This window comes from Oenanthe melanoleuca, chromosome Z, assembly GCF_029582105.1.
Source record: "Oenanthe melanoleuca isolate GR-GAL-2019-014 chromosome Z, OMel1.0, whole genome shotgun sequence".
In the NCBI taxonomy this organism is placed as follows: Eukaryota; Metazoa; Chordata; class Aves; order Passeriformes; family Muscicapidae; genus Oenanthe; species Oenanthe melanoleuca.
The window spans coordinates 21849152-21870109 of NC_079362.1; the positions used below are offsets into that span (position 1 = coordinate 21849152).

General features: G+C 35.4%; 1 protein-coding gene across 1 annotated transcript in view; it reads left to right on the forward strand.

Annotated features, from left to right (window-relative positions):
* Positions 1 to 20014, forward strand: part of SNX2 (sorting nexin 2) — a 30591-nt gene extending 10577 nt beyond the window's left edge. The window contains exons 3-15 of the mRNA XM_056514667.1: positions 4727 to 4890; positions 6089 to 6155; positions 6363 to 6406; positions 6492 to 6633; positions 9776 to 9854; positions 11093 to 11168; positions 12400 to 12513; positions 12741 to 12834; positions 14542 to 14747; positions 15804 to 15947; positions 18498 to 18578; positions 18686 to 18757; positions 19526 to 20014. Of these exons, the coding sequence (XP_056370642.1) occupies positions 4727 to 4890; positions 6089 to 6155; positions 6363 to 6406; positions 6492 to 6633; positions 9776 to 9854; positions 11093 to 11168; positions 12400 to 12513; positions 12741 to 12834; positions 14542 to 14747; positions 15804 to 15947; positions 18498 to 18578; positions 18686 to 18757; positions 19526 to 19576 (1334 nt within the window). The 3' untranslated portion in view covers positions 19577 to 20014. The remainder of the gene's footprint in view (positions 1 to 4726; positions 4891 to 6088; positions 6156 to 6362; positions 6407 to 6491; positions 6634 to 9775; positions 9855 to 11092; positions 11169 to 12399; positions 12514 to 12740; positions 12835 to 14541; positions 14748 to 15803; positions 15948 to 18497; positions 18579 to 18685; positions 18758 to 19525) is intronic.
* Positions 20015 to 20958: the final 944 nt, after the last annotated feature.

The following is a 20958-nucleotide window of genomic DNA, read 5'->3' on the forward strand; positions in this document are numbered from 1 at the left end:
TGGCAACTCATAACTCATAACTATTAAAACGGGGTTTCAGAAATGTGAGAAATTAGTTTTCCTGCTGTCATTGGAGACAAGTAACTTTTACTGCTTTGCTGTGGTTCTTGGTTCTGTGACAAAGCAAACTGTCTTGCTAAACCTTGCTAAACCCTTAGAATAAAGGTCGTGATGTTGATTATTTGGCCAGAAGAATTACTTTTTACCTCACAGAGCTCTCACATGTGGAGACCATAATGGTCAGTGCTTCAAATGAGGCAGTATTAGTTGTATCTTGAGGAATTTGGAGATATATCTTAAAACTTGGTTTTCAATAACCTGCTATTGTACAGTGAAGAGCATTGTTCCAAAATGTTGGCCCAAAGTTCAGCGTATAGATGTAGAAATATGCCATGAAATGCCCTTGAAGGGCATAGCTGTGTATGCCTTTGCCTCTGGTGCTCATAGTAGAGCAAGACATGGTGAGCTCATCTATGAAGTTTGATCAGTGTTCCGTCACCTTCTTTAAAAAAGTGGAAAACTATAATTTTTCATCTCCTCTGTTGGGTAAAAGATTAGTGTTATTTTGTTTTTTCAACTCTGAAATGTGTTTGGGAATGGATCCTGTTATGGAAGTGTCTAGCTATTGTGTCCTGAGGAAAAGTCACTGTGTTGCAGGCTGGGGTGACATTTGTTTTCATTGGGTTGTTTTTTTGTTTGGAGGGGTTTTGTGTTGTTTGGTTTTGTAGGGCTTTTTTTTTCCCTTTGGGCTTTTTTTCTTGGGATTTGAGACAGAAGAGGAGATAATTCCCTAAACCAGACAAGATATGTTCTTCAGGCCCATCTGAACAGAAAAGCTTCTAGCTGATGGTGTCTGTCGTGTAATGTGTCTGATAGGAAGAGTTTGTGCAAATGCTTTGCTGCTTTTTAGAATCTGCTTGTTCAGTTATTTTGTAAGAAATAAATTCATGAAAACATGTGAATCTACAGTTTCGAAGTCAGAAGGTGGTTATATTAGTGTCCGACTGTTGTATTAAAACTATTTCTGTTGTCTTTAAGGTTATGCTTAGTACTTCTGATACAACAAGGGTCGTGGGCTATGACTTGGGTGTAGTAGTTCTTACAGTCAGTTAAGTTAAGTCTCTGAAATATTGCTGTGCCCAGAGAAGCCTTTTTTAATGGTTTGTCCTGTTTTCTGCATAACAGCTTCTGCTTGAGTTTACTTCCAAATTTATATGTTCACATGGGCAAACTTTCAAAGATAATAAGCCAATTTTATCATTCAAGCTATGTCAGAATGTTAAAGGTCAGACATTTGGAAGTGTGACTAGCAAAAATAACTTGTGGCTGAAGTGAGCTGCTAGTGAGGAATTCCAAACTTGCATTTTCTAAGATGATATTTCACAAAAACTGCTGGTGAAAAATAAAGAAACAAGCTCTTTGTAAAGCTGAGACTAAGGCCCATGCTTGACTGTTGATAGAAACTTGTTGTGATTGGCTGTAGAATATTAATTAAGCATATGTTGTTGTCTGCTACAGCTGAGTGACATATCTTCATGTTCTTTTGGAGCTAAGCAACTTGACAGTTATCCCTAACAAAGACTGTTTATGGATCGTAAAGTACATACTTATGTGTAGCAGTACACGCTGGTAGATTGATGGGAGTTCTTAATATGTTCTGGTAACTCCCGTAGCTGATATTGAGTCTCAATGTTTTCCTCCCAAAAGTTGTGCAGAGCGGTTGCCTCTTTAAGTGAGAACTTAAGCTCTTGAGAACTAACCTGGAAAAGAAGACCTGTAGATTTCAATTTTCATGCCAATAATGATACTGAATTTTTTAAAAACCAAACAAAATCCACACAAGCACACAAAACCTCTCAAAGCCAAAGCCAACAATAAACTATACCACAAAACCACAACTTAATGCTAAGTTTTCAGGTGGTGATCTAAAACTAATAAATTAAGCAAATGTTTCTGAAAGTGCCATAGTTTGTACTGTGAAGCCTACCAAATTAATGTTTACACAGGGGAATAAACACACCTGCAAAACAAGCAGAAGAATTATCAATAAAACTTTTAATCAGACCATGTCATCCGATTCCTCAAAGTAAAGAGATATATGTAAGAAGCAAAAATGCCAGAATTTATCAGAAGAAACCTATTTCGTGAGAAATAGATCTTCAGCTCATATACTACTCGAAGGCTGCTTTTCTGAGGGGGAAACATAGCTAGACATAAGAGCCTGCTGTTTTATATGAAGCTAAGGCTTCTTTTTCCTTTCAGAATCCTTGAACATTTTTGTTCTAAACAAAAAGTGTAATAACTTTCTCCCTGTCCCATCATCAGATTCCCAACTCAGTCTCATCATCCCCTTCCATATCCTTTCCATGTCATGCTTCTAGATTTGCGTAATGTCTAGAGGCATGCCAAACCTGCAGTGAGAGGTAACAAGAGGGAGAATGGCATAAATTCTCATTTCTTCCTAAAATAACTGACTTACTGCTTTCAAACAAATAGATTTTTTCCTCTGGGTTAGTTCCTTCCGGAAAATAAAAAAATGCCAGACAGCAGCTTTAAAAATTTGGTAATCCTGCTTGCAGTTCATTTGATGCACAAGTTAGATCACTTTACGATGCTAATAGGTGTGTAGATACAAGTCTGAAAAGGAGGAGTACTGGAGAAGTGTGCTTCTGTTTCATCTGATAGCAATGCTGCTTTCTTACATTAAATTCACAATTTTTTCATGAAGTTATACTTTACAATAAGAGGGTTGTGTTCTCAGCTAATGAAAGTTAGAAATCCGTGTGCTTGGAATTGTTTAGCAACTTCTTTTTTAAACCTGCTTAAAATTTGAAGATATAGAGAAGTATATAGAGGTGGTTAATGGTTTGCTTCCGGAATATCCTGGAATACAGCTAGTGATTGCACTAAAGTGCAAGTGCTTTATTTCATAAATATTCTGTATTTTACATTTCATCATGTATATAGTATGCTGTGATACATATGTATGTGAATATTTTTCTGAGAAGTGTTTCTGTGACATATTCATTTGTATAACATATATGTTGAATGCTGGTAGCCACCAAAGGAGAGAATTGCCTCTTGTTGAAATAGTGCTATTCTGCCAATCTAAAAGCTCTTTTGCAACTGCCTCAGCATAACTTCCCACCTGATCTTAGGTTTTGAGTTAAAATTCCTTATTGATTTGAGATGTAATGTCCTTGTTGTGGCATTTGAGGAAAGGAAGCATTAGCAGATGTTTATGTTCTTTAAGATTTAGCAGTAAGAGTAAAGCAATGCTATGAAAAGAATTATTTTCAAATAAAGGCTGCAGATTCTTTGTTTATGTTAAAAATGGAGACTATAATGAAGTTTAATATAATGGTTTTAACATTAGTTTGAAAATACTATGAAAATCTGTAATATGAAATTAGAAAAATGAATGCCAGCAGGCTGCGGGAATTAATCATTCCCCTTGGCTCAGCCCCACTGAAGCCACACCTGGAATGCTGAGTCCAGGTCTGAGCTATCCAATACAAGGGAGACGTGGACAGTGGTTCCTGTGTAGGGCCATGAAAATGACTGGGGCCATAAAGGGTACAGCATGAGAGACGAGATAGAGAGAGCTAGTGGTGTTCATCCTGGAGTAGGGGCTTGGGGTGGGGAGGATCCTGTAGTGTGTATAAGTACTGTATGGTAGGGAATGGAGAAAGGGAGCCTGATTTCTCAGTAGTGCCCGCTGACAGACCAGGAGGGCACACACTGAAAACCAGACAATACATAAATCTTACGTTTTTGTTTGTCTTTGATGGGGGCAAGGGGGTGGTGCTGGCTTTGGGGTTTTTTTCTTGTTGGTGAGGGTAGTCAAGCACTTGCACAGGTTATTCAAGGAAGATGTTGATTTTCCACATTGGAGATGCTCAAAATTCATCTGGTGGTCCAGTTTAACCTGGCTAGAGATCTGCTTGAACAGAGAGGTTAGATTAGATGATTTCAAAAGTGCTTTCCAAACTCAGCAATTCTGTGATATGCTCCAAAAGAAAGTTATGACAGTAAAGTTTGTTAGCCTCATGCCAGAATGAGTGTCTGCTTTGGTTTAGTGCCTTTTTACCTGTTTGGTAAGTACTACCCACAGAAATCTGGTTTGTGAAAGGATTGAGGTCTATTGGAAACTTAATTTTAGTATCAAATTGTTGTTCTGTGGTCCATGTTATCTTTTAAGAAACTGGAATTCTTGAAAATGCATGTCTAGTGAGAGTGCAGCATTGTTCATCTGTTTGAACTAGGAAAGGAACTTCTGTATACCCAGGAAATGTATAGCTTCCCAGTGGTCAAAACCAGTTAGTGAGATTGGTAGAGCAGCCTATATGAATAAATCATCTGTTGTTCAGAGTGCCAAACAGGTGATGAATAAGAGCTGCTTCTGTGGTAAAAAAAAGTAATTAGTGTTCACAATATGTCCTTCAGAAAGAAATTATTTGTGGCTTGTGACTACTTTAAAGGACTCTTTACTGGACAGTGTACAAAAAAAATGTAGGCAATATTGATCTTAATTTAACCCATTCTGCACTATGCACTACAAGCCCAAATGTCATATCTGGTTTTAACTATGTATTGAAAAAATCCTGCACAAATGGGTGCTGTTTATTTAATCATCATTCTTTGTCATGCATGTTTGTTTTCTTTGTGATTCATATCCATCTGTGTTGCTCAGGAAATTTGTTGCTAACTCAAAATGTTTATCTAGAAGCAACAGAAGAAGTTTCATTGGACAGTCCGGAGAGGGACCCAATACTTTCACCAGAATCTACTCCTGCAGTCACTCCTGTAACACCTACTACATTAATAGCTCCCAGAATGGAATCGAAAGCTGTAACAGCCCCAGTGATTTTTGATAGATCCAGAGAAGAGGTATGCTGTAAACTTCAAAACCATGGAAATGTTTCATTTGGATTTTAAAGTTTTTTCTTGTTTTAAAATGCCTGTTCCTAAATGTTGACGTATGGCATTATACCTTGCTGTTTGTTTTGTACAAGAAGTTCAGTGTGAATTTGACTCGTGAAAATACTGTAAGAATTCACTACAGAGGTGATTGTATTTGAGATAAGTAGTGTTAGGAGTAAAAAGTTCTATTCCTTCAAAATAGATACTTTAAAAGTGTGTGTAGAACTTGATACATGAGAAATGATATTCATGTAAAATAATTCTAATGAGCATGTTGATGTCAGCTTGTATTTCTGAAGCTGTTCCTAAGGGGGAAATTGAACAAGCAATTTTTAGCATTATCCTGCATGTTAACAAAGAGCTGAGGGTAATTGTAGTCTTAATGTTGCTATTTACATTTGGTGTTCCAGTCAAAGTGTGAACATTGCTGAATGCCATTCATTCTAGAGAGTTCTCTTACTAGACAGTGACTTTGCAAACAAGACCTACCTGTGACTCAATGATGCCTACTTCCCCAGATACCACGTGATGGTATTTGATTCTGATTTTGTCCCCTTCAGCCCTGGCACTGTCTCTTCTGCTGCGGTGTTTCTTAAGATCACTCTTTTTAGCAAACTTAGGTATAGTACATAAAAGATTATGAAATTCTGAAAGACTAGAATTCAGACAAGAATCAGAAAAATTTATATCTGTTGCTTTTTCCTTCCTAAGCTCTTCTGCTACAGATATTGTTAATGAAAAGGAATGTCTGTCCTTTGATTAGAGGCGCAGAGAAGCATTGCATATGAGAGTGGTTGTGAACCCCAGTGTCTGCTGGAGTTGTAGATGGTACAGTGAACAGACCCCTAAGTCTGCTGTACTGAAAGCTTTAGCAGCAGGGCTTAAAACTGAAATCACAGGACCATTTAGTTAAACTTAGAAAAGTTTAGGGTCATTGAGTCCAACTGTAAACTTAGCACTACCAAGTTCAGCACAAGAATTTTAGTTGTAGCCACAGCCAGTGTTAGAAAGTACATTAAGGTTGGAGTCTGGAAATGTTTCATAATTACACAAACATACTGACTTTTTCTTTTCCTTCCTCTATATCCTTGTCCCTGTACCCATACATAATATAGATAATATAGATGCCCATTACCTTGTTAAACGTGGTATATCTTTTTCCTAGATTGAAGAGGAAGCAAATGGAGATTTGTTTGATATAGAAATCAGCGTATCAGACCCAGAGAAAGTTGGTAAGTTCCTTGACGATAGAAATTCAGATGGTAGACTGTCTTATTCCTTGAAGACTATTCTTAGATTTTACTATGATTTTCTCTTTAGTTTCCTTTGGCAATTTTTAGTATCTAAATGGAAATTTATTTAATGTATATTTTGGACTAAAAGCATATGGCCGGATTACACTACCTTGCCCTAGGATAAGTATTTCAATTTTCTTACAGGAGATGGCATGAATGCTTATATGGCATACAGAGTAACAACAAAGGTAGGAAGTGCAACAAAAATTTCTGAATACTTTGTATTATAGCTGAGATGGATCAGTAATTCACAATGATTTTATTTTTTTTAAGACATCACTTTCAATATTCCACAAAACCGAATTCTCTGTTAAAAGAAGATTCAGTGATTTTCTTGGCCTGCACAGCAAATTAGCAACAAAATACATGCATATTGGTTATATTGTGCCTCCAGCTCCAGAAAAAAGTATTGTAGGTAAGTGCAGTTCCAATAAGGTGACACTTAAGTACTGAATACAAATTTCTTCTCTGCATATATACTGCTTGCTTCTTCTCAGTTGGTACAGATATTCTTCGTCTTCTGTATTTTCAAAAAGTTCATATTAAATTGGAAAGGTATGTAATGGCCTCTTCCTAGCTCAGACTAATGTTGATAATGGGAAGAATATCTCTTAATGCATGGCCTTGTGTCTCTTATCTATGATTCTTTCTTTGCTTGTGCCCTTCAAGAGCAGATTAGTCTACCAAAACAAGGATGTTAAAGTTTATTTTTAAGTTGAGCTGTTATCAATTGCCTGCAATATATAGAGCTTCATACATACTCCAGATATCCGATACTTCTGTTTGTTTCTTTTGATCATGGTGAATGCAAACCCTCTCATAAGTTTTTTGCAAGGTTTTTAAAACACCTTTTGACTTGAATGCCTGGTGCATTAAAACAACTTCAGTTTTGTGATCTCTAAGTAGGAAAGATTCTTTCAAAATAGGTAAATATTTTAAACAGTAAAGGCTGTTAAAGATTTCTGTGTTACTGATATAAATAAGTGATATGAATCTAGAATGTTGTTTGCTGTGTGGGCAATGGCAGGGCTTCTTTTCAGCAGTTTAGTCTGTATAGATAATCAGAGCAGCAGTTTTTCATTTAAGTAGGAGTAGATTTAGACTGAGTAGATGTAGGCAGCATAAGGCTTGGAAAATTCATGATTTTACTTCTGTGGAAAAGCACTGTGTTTTTAAGCCTGTGAGACTGAAAATTTGACCTGAATTTTTGGTAGTTCTTGAAAGTGATGGGAAATTCTGTAATAATCAATTTTTCCTACAGCAAAAAATAACTTTAATTCCAAATGCTAACAGGGCTTATGGAAATGGAATGAGGCTTCTGATCATGTCCTTTGGATGATACAAATTTTAAGGCATTTATGACAGTGCGCATTTACAAGAAAATGTAATGCTTGCATCGCAGTCGAATTCAGCTGGATTTCAGCTGCCACTTGAATAAAACCAGCATAAAAATTGATACACCTGGAAGACAGTAAAATGGTGCAAACAAGCACTGGCTGGTGCTTCAAAGCCTTGTGTAGAGACTTTAAGCTACAGGTAGTTGAGAAAACTCAGACTCTGGAATATTTTCAAAAGAGCATGAAACTCCCTCTTTAGAGTTGAACTTAACAGGTGTTACTTAATTCTGTTCAAAAGCATGTAGTTGGTAAGTTTCTAGTTTTGAGAAAAGAAGGAATTGATTCTAGTCTGTTTTGAAATAATGCATGTTAAACCAGAGAGCTGACAAAACAACTGAAAGTAAGGTGACATAGTCTTTACATTACGCATGCTTGTGTTTAAAATCATATTGTGATAAATTCAGTGTTATGCAGTGTGTGTTGTAAAAAAGTCCCTGGTCTGTTCATTCTGTTACACTGTTGGTAACACCTAGAGTTTTATGCTCCAGTTTCATTGTGGTGATCAGAGGTAGGGGCTATAATTTTATATCCTAGCTACAAATTCAAGTCCATCAATTACTGACTGTGTAACAAAAGGATAAAAAGGAGTCAATTGTGAACTGGAATTGGACATTCATTAAGGTATCTCATTACTTACATAAGTGTGTATGAAAATCATGTTTTCATTTTTTTAAGGAAAATAATCTGTTATGTCATGTGTTTTTTTCCTGTGAAGGGTTAAAAGAGTGCTTGGTCTACATAAACAGTCTTATTACTTGCATTTAAATAGGCTTATATTAGCAGAGAAAGAAATCTGGCAAGATATTTAGAAATAACTCGCATTATTACAGGGTAGGAATTCCTCATGTGGGTCATTTGTTTGTGTATTTAGTTTTTCCCTATGAACTTCTGTTCAAAGTTCAGCTGTGAAGGCTCTTTTGTATTAAGCCACAGGATTTTCTTCTTTCTGCAGTAAAATGTCATTGTATAGTAATACGGTAATATAAAAAGATGAGGCATGTTAATTACCTCAACTTCCCTTGAATACTTTAATTCTTGTATTTGAAGACATATTCAATTTTACTGACAAGTTTATGTATTTAGTTATATTATGCTGTGTAGAATACTTCTGGAAAAAAAAGTCTTCATCAGATTTATTTTCATTATGTTGCAGAGGAGGGAAAAACTAAGACTTCACTGAGAGGTTAAGAGTTCCTTCTTGTTCCTGTAAGGCTTTGCTGCTTGTCTCCTCCAGGTGTTACTGTGTGAGACTTCTGAGTCCAGAAGGGAGAATGGGTGAGGAGCTTAGGGAACTATTGACCTGGCAGATCAATGAGTATATAGTCAGATCTCAAAACTTTTAGCTGAAGAAACATAAAAGTATCAGATAAGAAATATACTACAACTAGGAATCAGACATCTGGACTGTATAATAAAATTTCTTTCCTGTTTTTTAGGAAATAAGAATAATTATTGATGTGCAGTATTTCGTGGTATTCTTGATGGGACTCAGGTTACCAAACTCCAAATTTAGATCTTTAGCATGAAAAATAGTGACTTCAGTCTCACTGTTAAAGAGTTCCTTTGTTGCTGAGGTTGAATCTAATTCTCATGCCATGATACATCGACAACTGGTTGGTTGCCACTCTAGTCTTGGTCAGAGAAACTACTGTAAAGCTGCACACGTTTTATTCTGCTGATTTTATTCTCCATGCAGTTCAGTTCAGAATTTTCAATACTTGTTAGTTTGCATTAGTTAATTTAAAAACTACTAGTTTTAGAACTTAAAAAATAGTAAAATGAAAATAATGGTAAGAAGCATGCCAAGGAATAGGCTTATAAACTGAAGACATTTTTGCAGTCTCCTTTATATGGCTGTTTTCTTTTTCTGGAAGTTGCCAGTAAGACTCTGATCAGCATTTAGATTCTTTTCATAAATGCAAATTAAGCTAGTTTTACTTACCTATTAGTCACAATTAATATGTTACAGGAAATTGAGTATTTCACAGAGCTACTTCCACAAAACCATGCAATAGATTTTTTTTTTAATGTTCCTATGTATTGTTTTTCACTATAATTTGATTTAAATATGCAAACTCAGGTGAGCCTTATATTCTAATCACATCAGTTATGTTAATGATTTATCTGTGATAAAATCAATACGATGCTGTTTCCTTCAAGGCATGACCAAGGTTAAAGTAGGCAAAGAAGATTCTTCATCTACTGAATTTGTAGAGAAAAGAAGAGCAGCTCTAGAAAGGTAATGTGTGTATCTAACTAAAATTTATTTAGGCTCAGAATTACTTGTAGTATATTATATGGGTTCTGTAATGACAATGCTGGTGATCTGTACTTAAAAGAATTCCGGAGATGTATACAACTGTCTTTTGTGTAGAAATTGAATAATGCCCATTAATAACAGGAAGAGTAGCCCTATTCATAAAAATTATTGTAGCTAACTTGTTTCAGGCTTAAAATTAAGATTGCAGAGGTTCACTAAGTAAAACTGTTATTACCAGTTTTTGTAGACACTTTGTATTGAAGGAATCGAAACACTTTCAGCAATGTATTTGATCCATAGCACATCAGCTGTTGGGCAGGAAGGTGGGAGAAGAGACCTTCATTCACTGGAAAGTAAAATGGGCTTCTGATGATGTGCATTGATAACATTGATGTGACTTGCTGAATTTTGGCATAGGAGATACTGGATCTCTGTCACCCAGCACTGATAGACAGCTGATACTGTTCAAGTATCTTTGTCAGGGAAGGGTCTTTCTCCTGGTATACTGCTATGTTAGCCTTAACTTGTACTTCATATGGAGTATGGAACAAAGAAAAAGAGTTGAACAATCTAATGTGTAAAATAGTTTTACTGCAATCCTTACCTTCTTCAGGAAAAACCAGATGAGGATCTGTTCGTCATACCTAACAGAGGGTGGAAAAAAATTACACTTGAGGTTTAAGCAGAAGTGCAAAAAAAAAAAAGGAAGGAGTTGCATTGAATTTTACTTGTGTGTGTATGAGTCTTTTAGAAGTAAATGGAGATTGAAGACTGTAGTATATCCAGCATACAAGTAGTTTATACCTAGACCAAAATCGACTCACTCATCCAAGATTTCCTGTAATTCTAAATAAATCAGCCATAATTATCTGTAACAAAAATAACCTGTTTATTGCACTGTGTGGAAAAAAAGCAGCTCATTTTTTTTCTAGCATAAACTGGTTAAAAAAGGAGTATGTCTTCACTCAGCTATTTAAAATAAGAAGTTTATTGTTTTACCACTGTGCAACATACAGATACGGCAGGCCCCACTTTAAGGAGTTTCTGGTGTAAACAAACTGTATTGTAAAGCACTACCCAACCTTTATTATGTTATGTTGTGCTATGGAATGTATGGCAGTGCATTATGTTCCGTCAGTTTGCACATTAAATCTGCACAGTCAATATGCTCATTAAATCTGTTCTGTTATCTGATATTTTAATTTTTAAAATCATAGGTATCTACAACGAACAGTAAAGCACCCAACTTTGCTACAGGATCCAGATTTGAGACAATTCTTGGAAAGTTCTGAGGTATTTATCTTCCTTTCACTTCTCTTACTTATTTCCAAATATGGTAACCTACCAAGCAATATATTCAAATGTATTTGAGACCAAATCCCCTAAATTAAAATGAAATCCATACCCTTCATTGGCTAGAATGGCAGAGGCTACTTAGGTAATGGTGTGCCTCAGTCTCTAGTAAAACTTACAGTGGTAGTGACAAAAAGCTATTTGCTGTATAGTGGCTTCTCAAGCAAGTTGGTCTTTTCAGTTCTGATGTTACTGGTTGTTAAGTAAGATGTAAAATTAAACTGGCTTGGAAGCAGCTCTTTTGCCTCTAGGATTTCAGCTTGAGGTGTATTGGTAGGAGATAGTGAAAATGCTGGCAGCGCTTCTGGCCAGGCTAGGTATTTTGTGAATAAGGATTTCAGTCATCTGTACTATTAATCCAGTACCTTTCGCAATATTACATATATTGTTAAACATAAATAGCATTTCTTTATAAATGTGCATGGGGGTTTCACGATAATACTGAACTGTGTTTTGGCTAGTGTCAGAATCTTAGTTATCCTAATGAGTCACAGAGCCTCCCTACTGACAAAAGCATCAATAGATAACTTACGGTGGGTTTGTCAATGTTGCTGACAGACAAAACATCATATGAAGGGTAAATGGTCTGACGTAGGGGCTACCTTGTATACCATATTCAGTCTAGCCTGAATAATAATATCAATTAAATTTAAAGTTTGTTAATTTAACTCTGAGGGTTTCTCAGTACCTAAACAGATAACATGTTCTCTTGATACTTGAGGTACACTTATAGCCTTATACTGAAAAGCAAAAAGTCATCAACCTTTTATTAGCAGCATGCAGTGCATGGCTTGCATTACAATTAAACACGTAACAGAATTTTCTTTGTCTAATTTGTTGTAAATCTAAGCTTTTCTGTTCCTGTAGTGGCTGTTTGTTCATTGTAGCATATAGGTGGACATTTAGGACATTTGGCTAGCTCATAACAGCTTTGGACAAGTGGTTTGTTTGTTCCATTTAAATGTAAAGATGTAGAAGAAAAGTAAATAGTCTATATTTTTAAGTTTTCCTCTTGAGAATGTAGAAGGAGTAAATTTGAGAAATTAGATTCCACTATATTGAAACACATAGGAGTAAAGAAAACACTATATCCTTTTCTTCCCCCTTGTGCCCAGTTAAACCTCCATCCTTTTAACCAGTCTCTTTGCCCTTATTTGTCATTCAATTCTAGCTGCCGAGAGCAGTTAACACCCAGGCTCTGAGTGGAGCAGGAATATTGAGGATGGTGAACAAGGCTGCCGACGCTGTCAACAAAATGACAATCAAGATGAATGAATCGGATGCAGTAAGAGCTGATTTTTCGGCTTGAATAATGAGATGAATTAATGAGCCTCAACAACTGCATTTTAAAGCTGTAGAAGTAGAAAATGGGTTATTAATTTCCTTATTGGCTTGAATTCTTAGCTGTATCAGTTGACCACCCTGGAAGTACCTGGATAATTTTCTTCTTTAGAACCAGAAATGTTGATGGTAATCTAATTTGTAATGCTTGACTCTTTCATCTTTTGTCAGTGGTTTGAAGAAAAACAGCAGCAATTTGAGAATCTGGATCAGCAACTTAGGAAGCTTCATTCCAGTGTTGAAGCATTAGTCTGCCACAGAAAAGGTAACTGAACCTTAGGAAATAGTGATAAAACAAGAGCTCAGCATGTCAGAACTCTTAACTAAAATAGTTACACTAAAATGTATTTTAGTGCAAAAATTTTCTAATTATATCTTCTATTTTAAACTGCTCTAGTATTTTTGTATACCTGTCTTTAATTTTAAATTCAACCAGAGTATCTGTCATTTCTAGAGTCACTATAATGATCTGGCATATTTTTTTTTCCCTTGCACAGTTTCGTTATCACATCTAGCAAGTGGTTCTCCTACAGCAGATGTCCTTAAATTTACCTTTAGGTCTCGTGGCAAGAGTAATTTCTTTCTGAACAAAAAGTGGCTGCATAGATCCATTTAAACATTTTTTAGTTCCGTATTGCTCTGTAAACTGAGTTTAAGTGCTTACACAGGAATTTCTTATTCTTAATTTAGTCTGTGTAATGACATACTCTCACACGACTGTTAAGGTAAACTTTTCTGGTAGTCACAGAATATCAGCTTTTTATTTACTTATTTTAGATATAAGCAAAACCTGGAAGTTTATATGCTGTTTTTTGTCAGGGATGGATTTCCATCAGATTATTTAAAAAAACAAATACAATAAAAACCAAACTAGACAAAACCCTAGACAAACCAGTTTTGAATTTGTAGCTCAACAAGACTGTAAGTGTGCTTTCTGATAACATTGTGTTATGTTAAAATATGGTGTCACCTTTGAGCATTTCCAAAAGTACATGAAAATGTTGCTTTCTCATAATTCTAATCAAGAATTACTCTCTGGAGTTAAAATATCTTTAGCCACCTATCCTCAAGGCAAAGGAGCATTTAAGAAGGAATGGAAAATGGAAATCTTTATTTACGGTTGATTTGACGCCTTATAGATTTGAAGAAGTGTTGGTTCATTGGATTTTTTTTCTAAGAGTTGTGTTTAAATTGTATAGGCTTTAAATATCTGAAGATAGCTTCCTTCTGCAATCACTTCTGATGTTCTGATTGTTCTGCAGGAGCGGCAAAGTTGCATACTAACCTGAAGTAATTTGGACCAAACATTTGTTCAAAGGTCCTTCATGGAACTAAACTTTGTACAGGATTACTTACATAGGATTGGAGACAGTCACACCAGTATTGTTAATAAATAAGCTCAAAATTTCGCATTCTCAGATGCTGATATGTGAGGTTTGATTGTTTTTTTTATTTTAAGGCATATCAGAATGTGACAATGCATTACAGTATACATTCATAAAAGTTACTTAAAGTCAATAAAACAGCCCAACAGAAATAAATTCCATTCATGGGTGAGATGATTTTGTCAAAATCATTTGGGTTTTTTTTCCACACTCAACTAAAAGGAAAAAAATCTGCTGTAAACCTGTTAGAATTGTGAAAATTTGTTCTATAGGGGACTTGGCTTTTGTTCTGTGGGTTTGCATTTTCTCTGAAATAGGCAGTTGGATAATACTGAAGTGACTTTTGTTTTCTTTTGCTGGACAGAGTAAGCATGACATTAACAGACTTGGCAAAGCATTTACTGATTGAGAGTTTCTTTGCACGGGAATCTTTCTCCTAAATGTGGTTTCGTTGTGATGTCCTTGTGTGTCCTAATGTGATCTTTAGCTTATGTTCAGTTGGTGAAAAGAATTGGCTCCACTGATGTATGCTGCAGAGTAATTTAACAAATTAACTCAATCTTGCTGAACATACTCCTGTATTTCAGAGCTTTCAGCCAACACCGCTGCCTTTGCTAAAAGTGCTGCCATGTTAGGTAACTCGGAGGACCACACTGCTCTTTCTAGAGCTTTGTCTCAGCTTGCAGAGGTTGAGGAGAAGATAGATCAGTTGCATCAAGAGCAAGCTTTTGCTGATTTCTATGTGTTCTCAGAACTGCTTGGTGATTACATTCGTCTGATTGCTGCAGTAAAAGTAAGTACTACTAGGAAAAGTACTGATTTAAAATTTTTTAAGGTTTTTAAATCACATTCCTCAGCTTATGGGTTCAGAGTAAATGAATGTGTGCATTTGCTCATGTAATATGATTAAATTTTTGCCTGATGTTCTAGCAAGGTAAAGTTGAAAGCATTCATGAGTTATTCCAATGTTAAAAATGGCTCTGGTTGAAAATGAGAATGGACTGGTAAGAGCCAGAGAAAATGCAAATCTACTTTGAGCAATACTGATTGTGTACAGTATTTGGGGATACTGTACTCTTCTGTGTTTAAGCATACTGCTCCTGTTTATTTCAGGTTACTTACTGTTACAGTAAGCATACATAAGTGTGGATGAATATAATTTGGTATTCTGTATTTGCTACTGTCTTTGAATAAGAAAAAAAAGTGCAATTTGTGGGTCTGCATCTCATTAAAGAAAATATTCAGTATAAGTGTAAGCTGTGCTGCACAGCATGATTAGGTTTAGACGTGAGAGCAGGTATTTTTGAATTCTGTCCAGAAATACCTTTGAACTTGCCAGATTGTTGAAAATATATCTATATGTTTTTACTTTGTTTCTTTTCTTTTTTGCCTTTTTTTCTTTTTTCTTTTTCCTTTTTTTCTTTTTTTTTTTTTTTTTTTGATATGTATACTTCTGCTGCCTTAGTCTGTTGCTAACATAAAGGTGTTGCTGAAAATGCATGTAATCCATATGCATGAGCTGTTTGCTAGTATCTGCATTTAGAAATTGTCTGCATAGAGCACTTCATACTGGCTGTTTTAGTAGTATTTTGATAAAATGAGGTGTATAAAATAATTTGGAGCACTGAAGTGTCTGCTTTGAAAAGGGTTCTTGAATAGCCTGTTATTTGTGGAAGGTATTGAACTGTGCAAGCATGATGTCAAGTGAAATGCAGTATGTGGTAGACATGCTAAGGTTTCTTTGAGTATACTACTTGTTCCAGCTTTATCCTAGAATTATTTTTTCCTACTGGGAATTTAGATAGCTCTAACAATTCCAGTTGTTTAATAAGGTTGTCTGTTCTCTTAGGGTGTGTTTGACCATCGAATGAAATGCTGGCAAAAGTGGCAAGATGCTCAGGTCACTTTACAAAAAAAACGTGAAGCTGAAGCAAAGCTCCAACTTGCCAACAAACCTGATAAATTACAGCAAGCTAAAGACGAGATAAAAGAGGTAATGTTATCAAACATTATTTTGAAGGTCAGACTTTCTGCATTGGCTCATTCATTCTGCATTAATGCTGCTTTATATCATTTTTGTTTACAAATCACTTGCTGTTCCCATATTTACTGAATTTTTTTAAAGGAATTTACTAAAAACACTAAATGTGTGCAATTTTTTTCTCATTGTAAGATCTGTAAGACAGTTTATACTGTCTCTGCAGAGTCTGGGAGATGGGAGGGAGGGAACATGGACAAGTTAATGCTTTTAACTGTTAACAGCTTATTTGGATAGGCAGAGGAACGCCTTTTGGTTTCTAAAGCTAAGATGACTTGGGTAAATCCAGCAAAGACAGCTAATAGAGAACTATTCCCATGTTTTGCTTAAATATGCAGCTTTTCTACCCATATATATGTGCATGTATATATGGTGTAATTTCAGTAAAAGTAAATCTAACATGTTGAAGTATCATAATTTATACACTTTTTCTATCATGCTTCACTTAAGGAAATTGAAGAGGTAGGACAACTTAATTACTTAACACTAATGCTTTCTAAGTTTGCTCTAGTGCTCTCCCATTAAATGGGAGAACGTTATTGCAGATTACACAGTTGCTTTGTTTTGCTTCCTCATTGGTCACTAACCACATGCTCTTTTTTCTTTTTGCCCTTTGATATATTTCACATACAGTATTGAAATTACTCATTAACTTGATTTTCTTTTCCTTTAAGAAGTCCTTTGTTTACTGAGAAAACCTACAGTTACTCTTGTGTGACCACATTTTTGTTGATTGTCTCTCCTGATGTCACCCATCCATGCACAGTAAATTTCCTGATTACTGGTAGTAGTGGGAAATACTGATCTTTTCCCAGTCCCAATATTAAATTACTTGCTTTTTTCCGAAGGAATTACTTTTCTTGCATTATTGGATAATTAGAGAAAGCTTTTAGTAAGCCCACAGTTTAAATGTGTCAATTGAAAGTTCTCACTACCACTGAAACATGTTCAGAGTTGCTGAATTCTGTAATAATGGACTCTCTGGCTGGAGGAATTGCCAGAAAAGTGGAAACTAAGTAGTTTGTGCATCATCCATGACTTGGTTGGTTTTTTTGTGGATAAAGGGAGGAAGGGCCATCCTAGAGATAGATGCCATTTTATAGTACCTGACACAGGAAATTTCTCATTCAATAAGCTGTTACCCTATGATAATTCACATAGGACCTGAGATTTGGGCATGATGAAACTGAAATGTTGAATTTATTAGGCCTGTAGAAGCTTTCACAGAAATCTCAGGCTCCTCTGCTTGATGTGGTAGGAAGGTATGGGCAATCCTAATCTACTTTTCCTTAGCGGTGTTTTGTACTATTTCATTTATTAGTTAACTCTTCAGGCTGATCTTCCATGAAGAAGATACTATTATGACTTATTAAGTAAAAGGGCAGCCAGGGGACTGTGAATAAATTATACCAAAAATATAAATAGGGAGGTGTTTATTGGAACATAGATTATGTTTATCTCATATCACACTAGATGTGACACTGCATCACAAAATGCTGGTTTTTTTTTTTTTTAATCAGTAGGACCACTGGATTGCAAACATGAAGATGCTACATTGAAGCATATTGCTTCCCTGCTGTTTTTTTTCTAATGAAGATAAATGTTACTTAATGTATTTGTTCTCAGTTAACATGTTGATATGAATAGATACAGTTGCATTTCAAAGAACTGCTAGCCTGCTCTGGGGCTCTCAGTTTATCAACACAACTAGCTTAAATTTAACAATGTAATAAGTCTGTGAAAGCACTTTCGGGGCAATGTAGAGGCTGATGATCCTTTTTGTCTAGCTGGATGTCTTTTCACAGAAACTAAGGAGAAACGACCTGGTGTCGTATGTTGTTACATGAATGTAATGCTCCCAATATGGCAAGACCCCCTAAGAAACAAGTCTTCCTTTGAATTTTCCTCTAGTGATCTTCTTACCTGCAGTAAGGTTTCTACTTCAGCTTTCTATGAAAACAGTTGCCACTGAAAAAGAAGTCTTGTGCTTTGGAAAGCAGATAAACACATCGTCAGTAGCTTGTCATTTGCAGCAGAAATATCATAGTGATAATCAAATACTTGACAAGTGGCAGAAGATTTACTCATCTCTTCTGGAATTAGAAACTATGGGGAACTAACCTGAGGCTCTTCCAAGCTTGATTGGACAGGTTTAGGTTCCTAAGTTTGTGAAGAGAATAGTTAGTAAAGCCTTTGAGATACATTTTGTTTTCTAAAGAATATTTTGTTAGTGTTGCTAAATATTTTTAATAGCAGTATTAAGATATTTTTACATTTTATCTACAGATAGCATTACCTTAAAGATAGCTTTGTTGTAATTGGTCTGATAACATTCTGTAACACAAATTTGAAATTGTTATTTTAAGATTTTCTTTCAAATAGGCCAAAACAATCAAATAGGTCCTTTTAGCTCTTAAGTCACTATCAATGTGCTAAAAAGTTCAGATATGGGTTGACTGAATGGACAGCACAAAACCTGACCTCTGTATGTCTTTCCTTTGCCAGTGGGAGACAAAAGTTCAGCAAGGGGAAAAAGATTTTGAACAGATCTCCAAAACCATTCGCAAGGAAGTGGGAAGATTTGAGGCATGTATAATTTTGTCCAAGTAAATGACAGTTTTACTGTAGATAATATTGACATTACAAGTAAAATTTGTTGAGAAGTTAATATGCTATAATTTATTTATTAACAGAAGGAACGAGTGAAAGACTTTAAAACTGTTATTATCGAGTACTTAGAATCGTTAGTGCAAACACAACAGCAGGTAAGATAAATTTTAAGCTTTTTACAAGTTAATAAATAATACATTCCATCTTGGGTTAGTTAGAAAAAGATGGGCTTTAAGAACAGCTTTAAGAGAGCTACTAGTCTGTACTGTATTGGCAAATGACATGATGTTTGCAGTTTGTAGCCTTTGCAGAACTGTAATTCAGGGAAGCAACGGAGAAGCTCCCTCAGGAATATGGGCAAGCAGAGGGTCTTGTCACCTTCTCAAACTGAATTAGTACTTTCACTTAGAGATTGGAGTAAATTGTAATCAGTATGTGCTTACACTTACCAAAGAGACTTGGATTCTTAAATGCTTATTGCTTTTTTAAAAAGTACAAAATATTATTGAATATTGGAAAGCTTTAACACAATTTTCAGTGTCTGAGAAGTAGGCCTGCTTGAAAAACAAGGGTTGGTTCTTCCGTTCATGGCAGGAATAGAACCCTCCAGCTTTGTTTAATTTAAAAACACCCAAAACCTAGTGTCTTTAGTGGTAATAATAAGTGACTGATCTTTAAAAAAAAAAAATCTATATAATTGTATTCTATAACATTGTGTTCAGCATGTGGCAACATATCTGTAGTATGAGCAGATTTGTGTATTTATTACTTGTGTTTTTCTTGCACTATGTAAAAATTGTAATGAGTAAATACCTATGTTCTTACTTTGTCTTGTGGAGGCAAGTTTACTGCAAGACAAGGTAGGTATGCATTGTATTTTCCAGTATCTAGTACTTAATGAGTGATTTTCCCTTCTCTTCAAGCTAATAAAATACTGGGAGGCATTCCTACCTGAAGCCAAAGCCATTGCCTAAAAGAAGAATATTCCAAATGACAAGACACTCTGGATGTTTGTCCTGGATAAAACTAAATTCCACAGTGAAATCACTTTAAATCATCCAAATAAACCACTATATATTTTATGAATTAACATGTGGCTTTTTTTATATACCACAGCATTTTATTAACAAGCTGCATGTCCTGACCCTCTTTGAAGTGGACTGTGGCATGATGTTCTGCAATACATTGCTGAATTGAACACTACTGTGTCTTAATACTTGCACTAAAATGTGCACTGCAAGGCCAGAAAGCTGATATTTTTGTTCTCTACAACACAATGTTCTGTAGTATGTTTACCTGATCTTTATGAAACAAATTAAATTGCATTGATTAATATTCACTTAAACATTCCTGTACAAAATCATGTTTTTGTGATTACAGTAATAAAGGGATGTACCTTGTGAAACATTAAACACTCTGGGCTTGTGTCTGTAGATGCTTACTGGTGTTCTTATGAGTACCATTTAGAACAAATTAGAACGTATCCAGGGCAAACCCAACATTTAGCAAAGAGTGCTGGAGAACATATTAAAGATCCACAAACAATTATCCATGATAAACTGTTCTGTTTCTTAATTCTGAGTACCTTCATTACAGGTGTCCTTTTCACTTGAAGTTATCACTGCCTTTCCAAGTCTACTGAGTTAATACTCATAGGGTCAAAATACTTGGGCAACAGATAGATGTAAACTGAAATCTCCTTCAAGTGTTTACAAAGCTTCCGCAGAGTTAAAACACCTCCATTGTCAAATACTGATGTCCTACTGGACTGATACATTACATCAATTGTATTCAGTGGTTTCAGGATACAAAAAAAAAAATAAATCTTGCAGTAATTCTGTAATAATTGAGGAAAAAAAGCGGGTAATTCAGCTGACTGCCTGTTAGTTGTAAGAGCTAGCATTCTGTGTGGATTTTCTTGAGAACAAAATACATTTGGAGGGACTGGTTGTACCTTTTGCAAGAAATCAGAACAGGTAAACACCTTTCTGAAATACACAATATTAACAATATAGTATGTGCTGTCCTTTCATTTTAATGACATACTGAGCCTATTGATATATTAGTATTAATAGAAGGTATTAATGCTAACAAATTTTAGGCAAATGCTAATCACATAAAAAATCAAGAGAATCTGTTGCTTTCAGCTAATCATAAGACTGCAGGATAAACCCATGAATTTGTATTGTTTGGGGTCAAATATAAAGAAGCACATAATACCATTTCTGAATAGAATGGCAACCTCCATTCAACATGAAGAACATACTCTTTTTGCAACAATGTTAGTGTAAACTTGACAGATTATTGTTTCTCTACATACCTCTCTTGACTCAGTATTTCTAGGAATTTTTCAAGG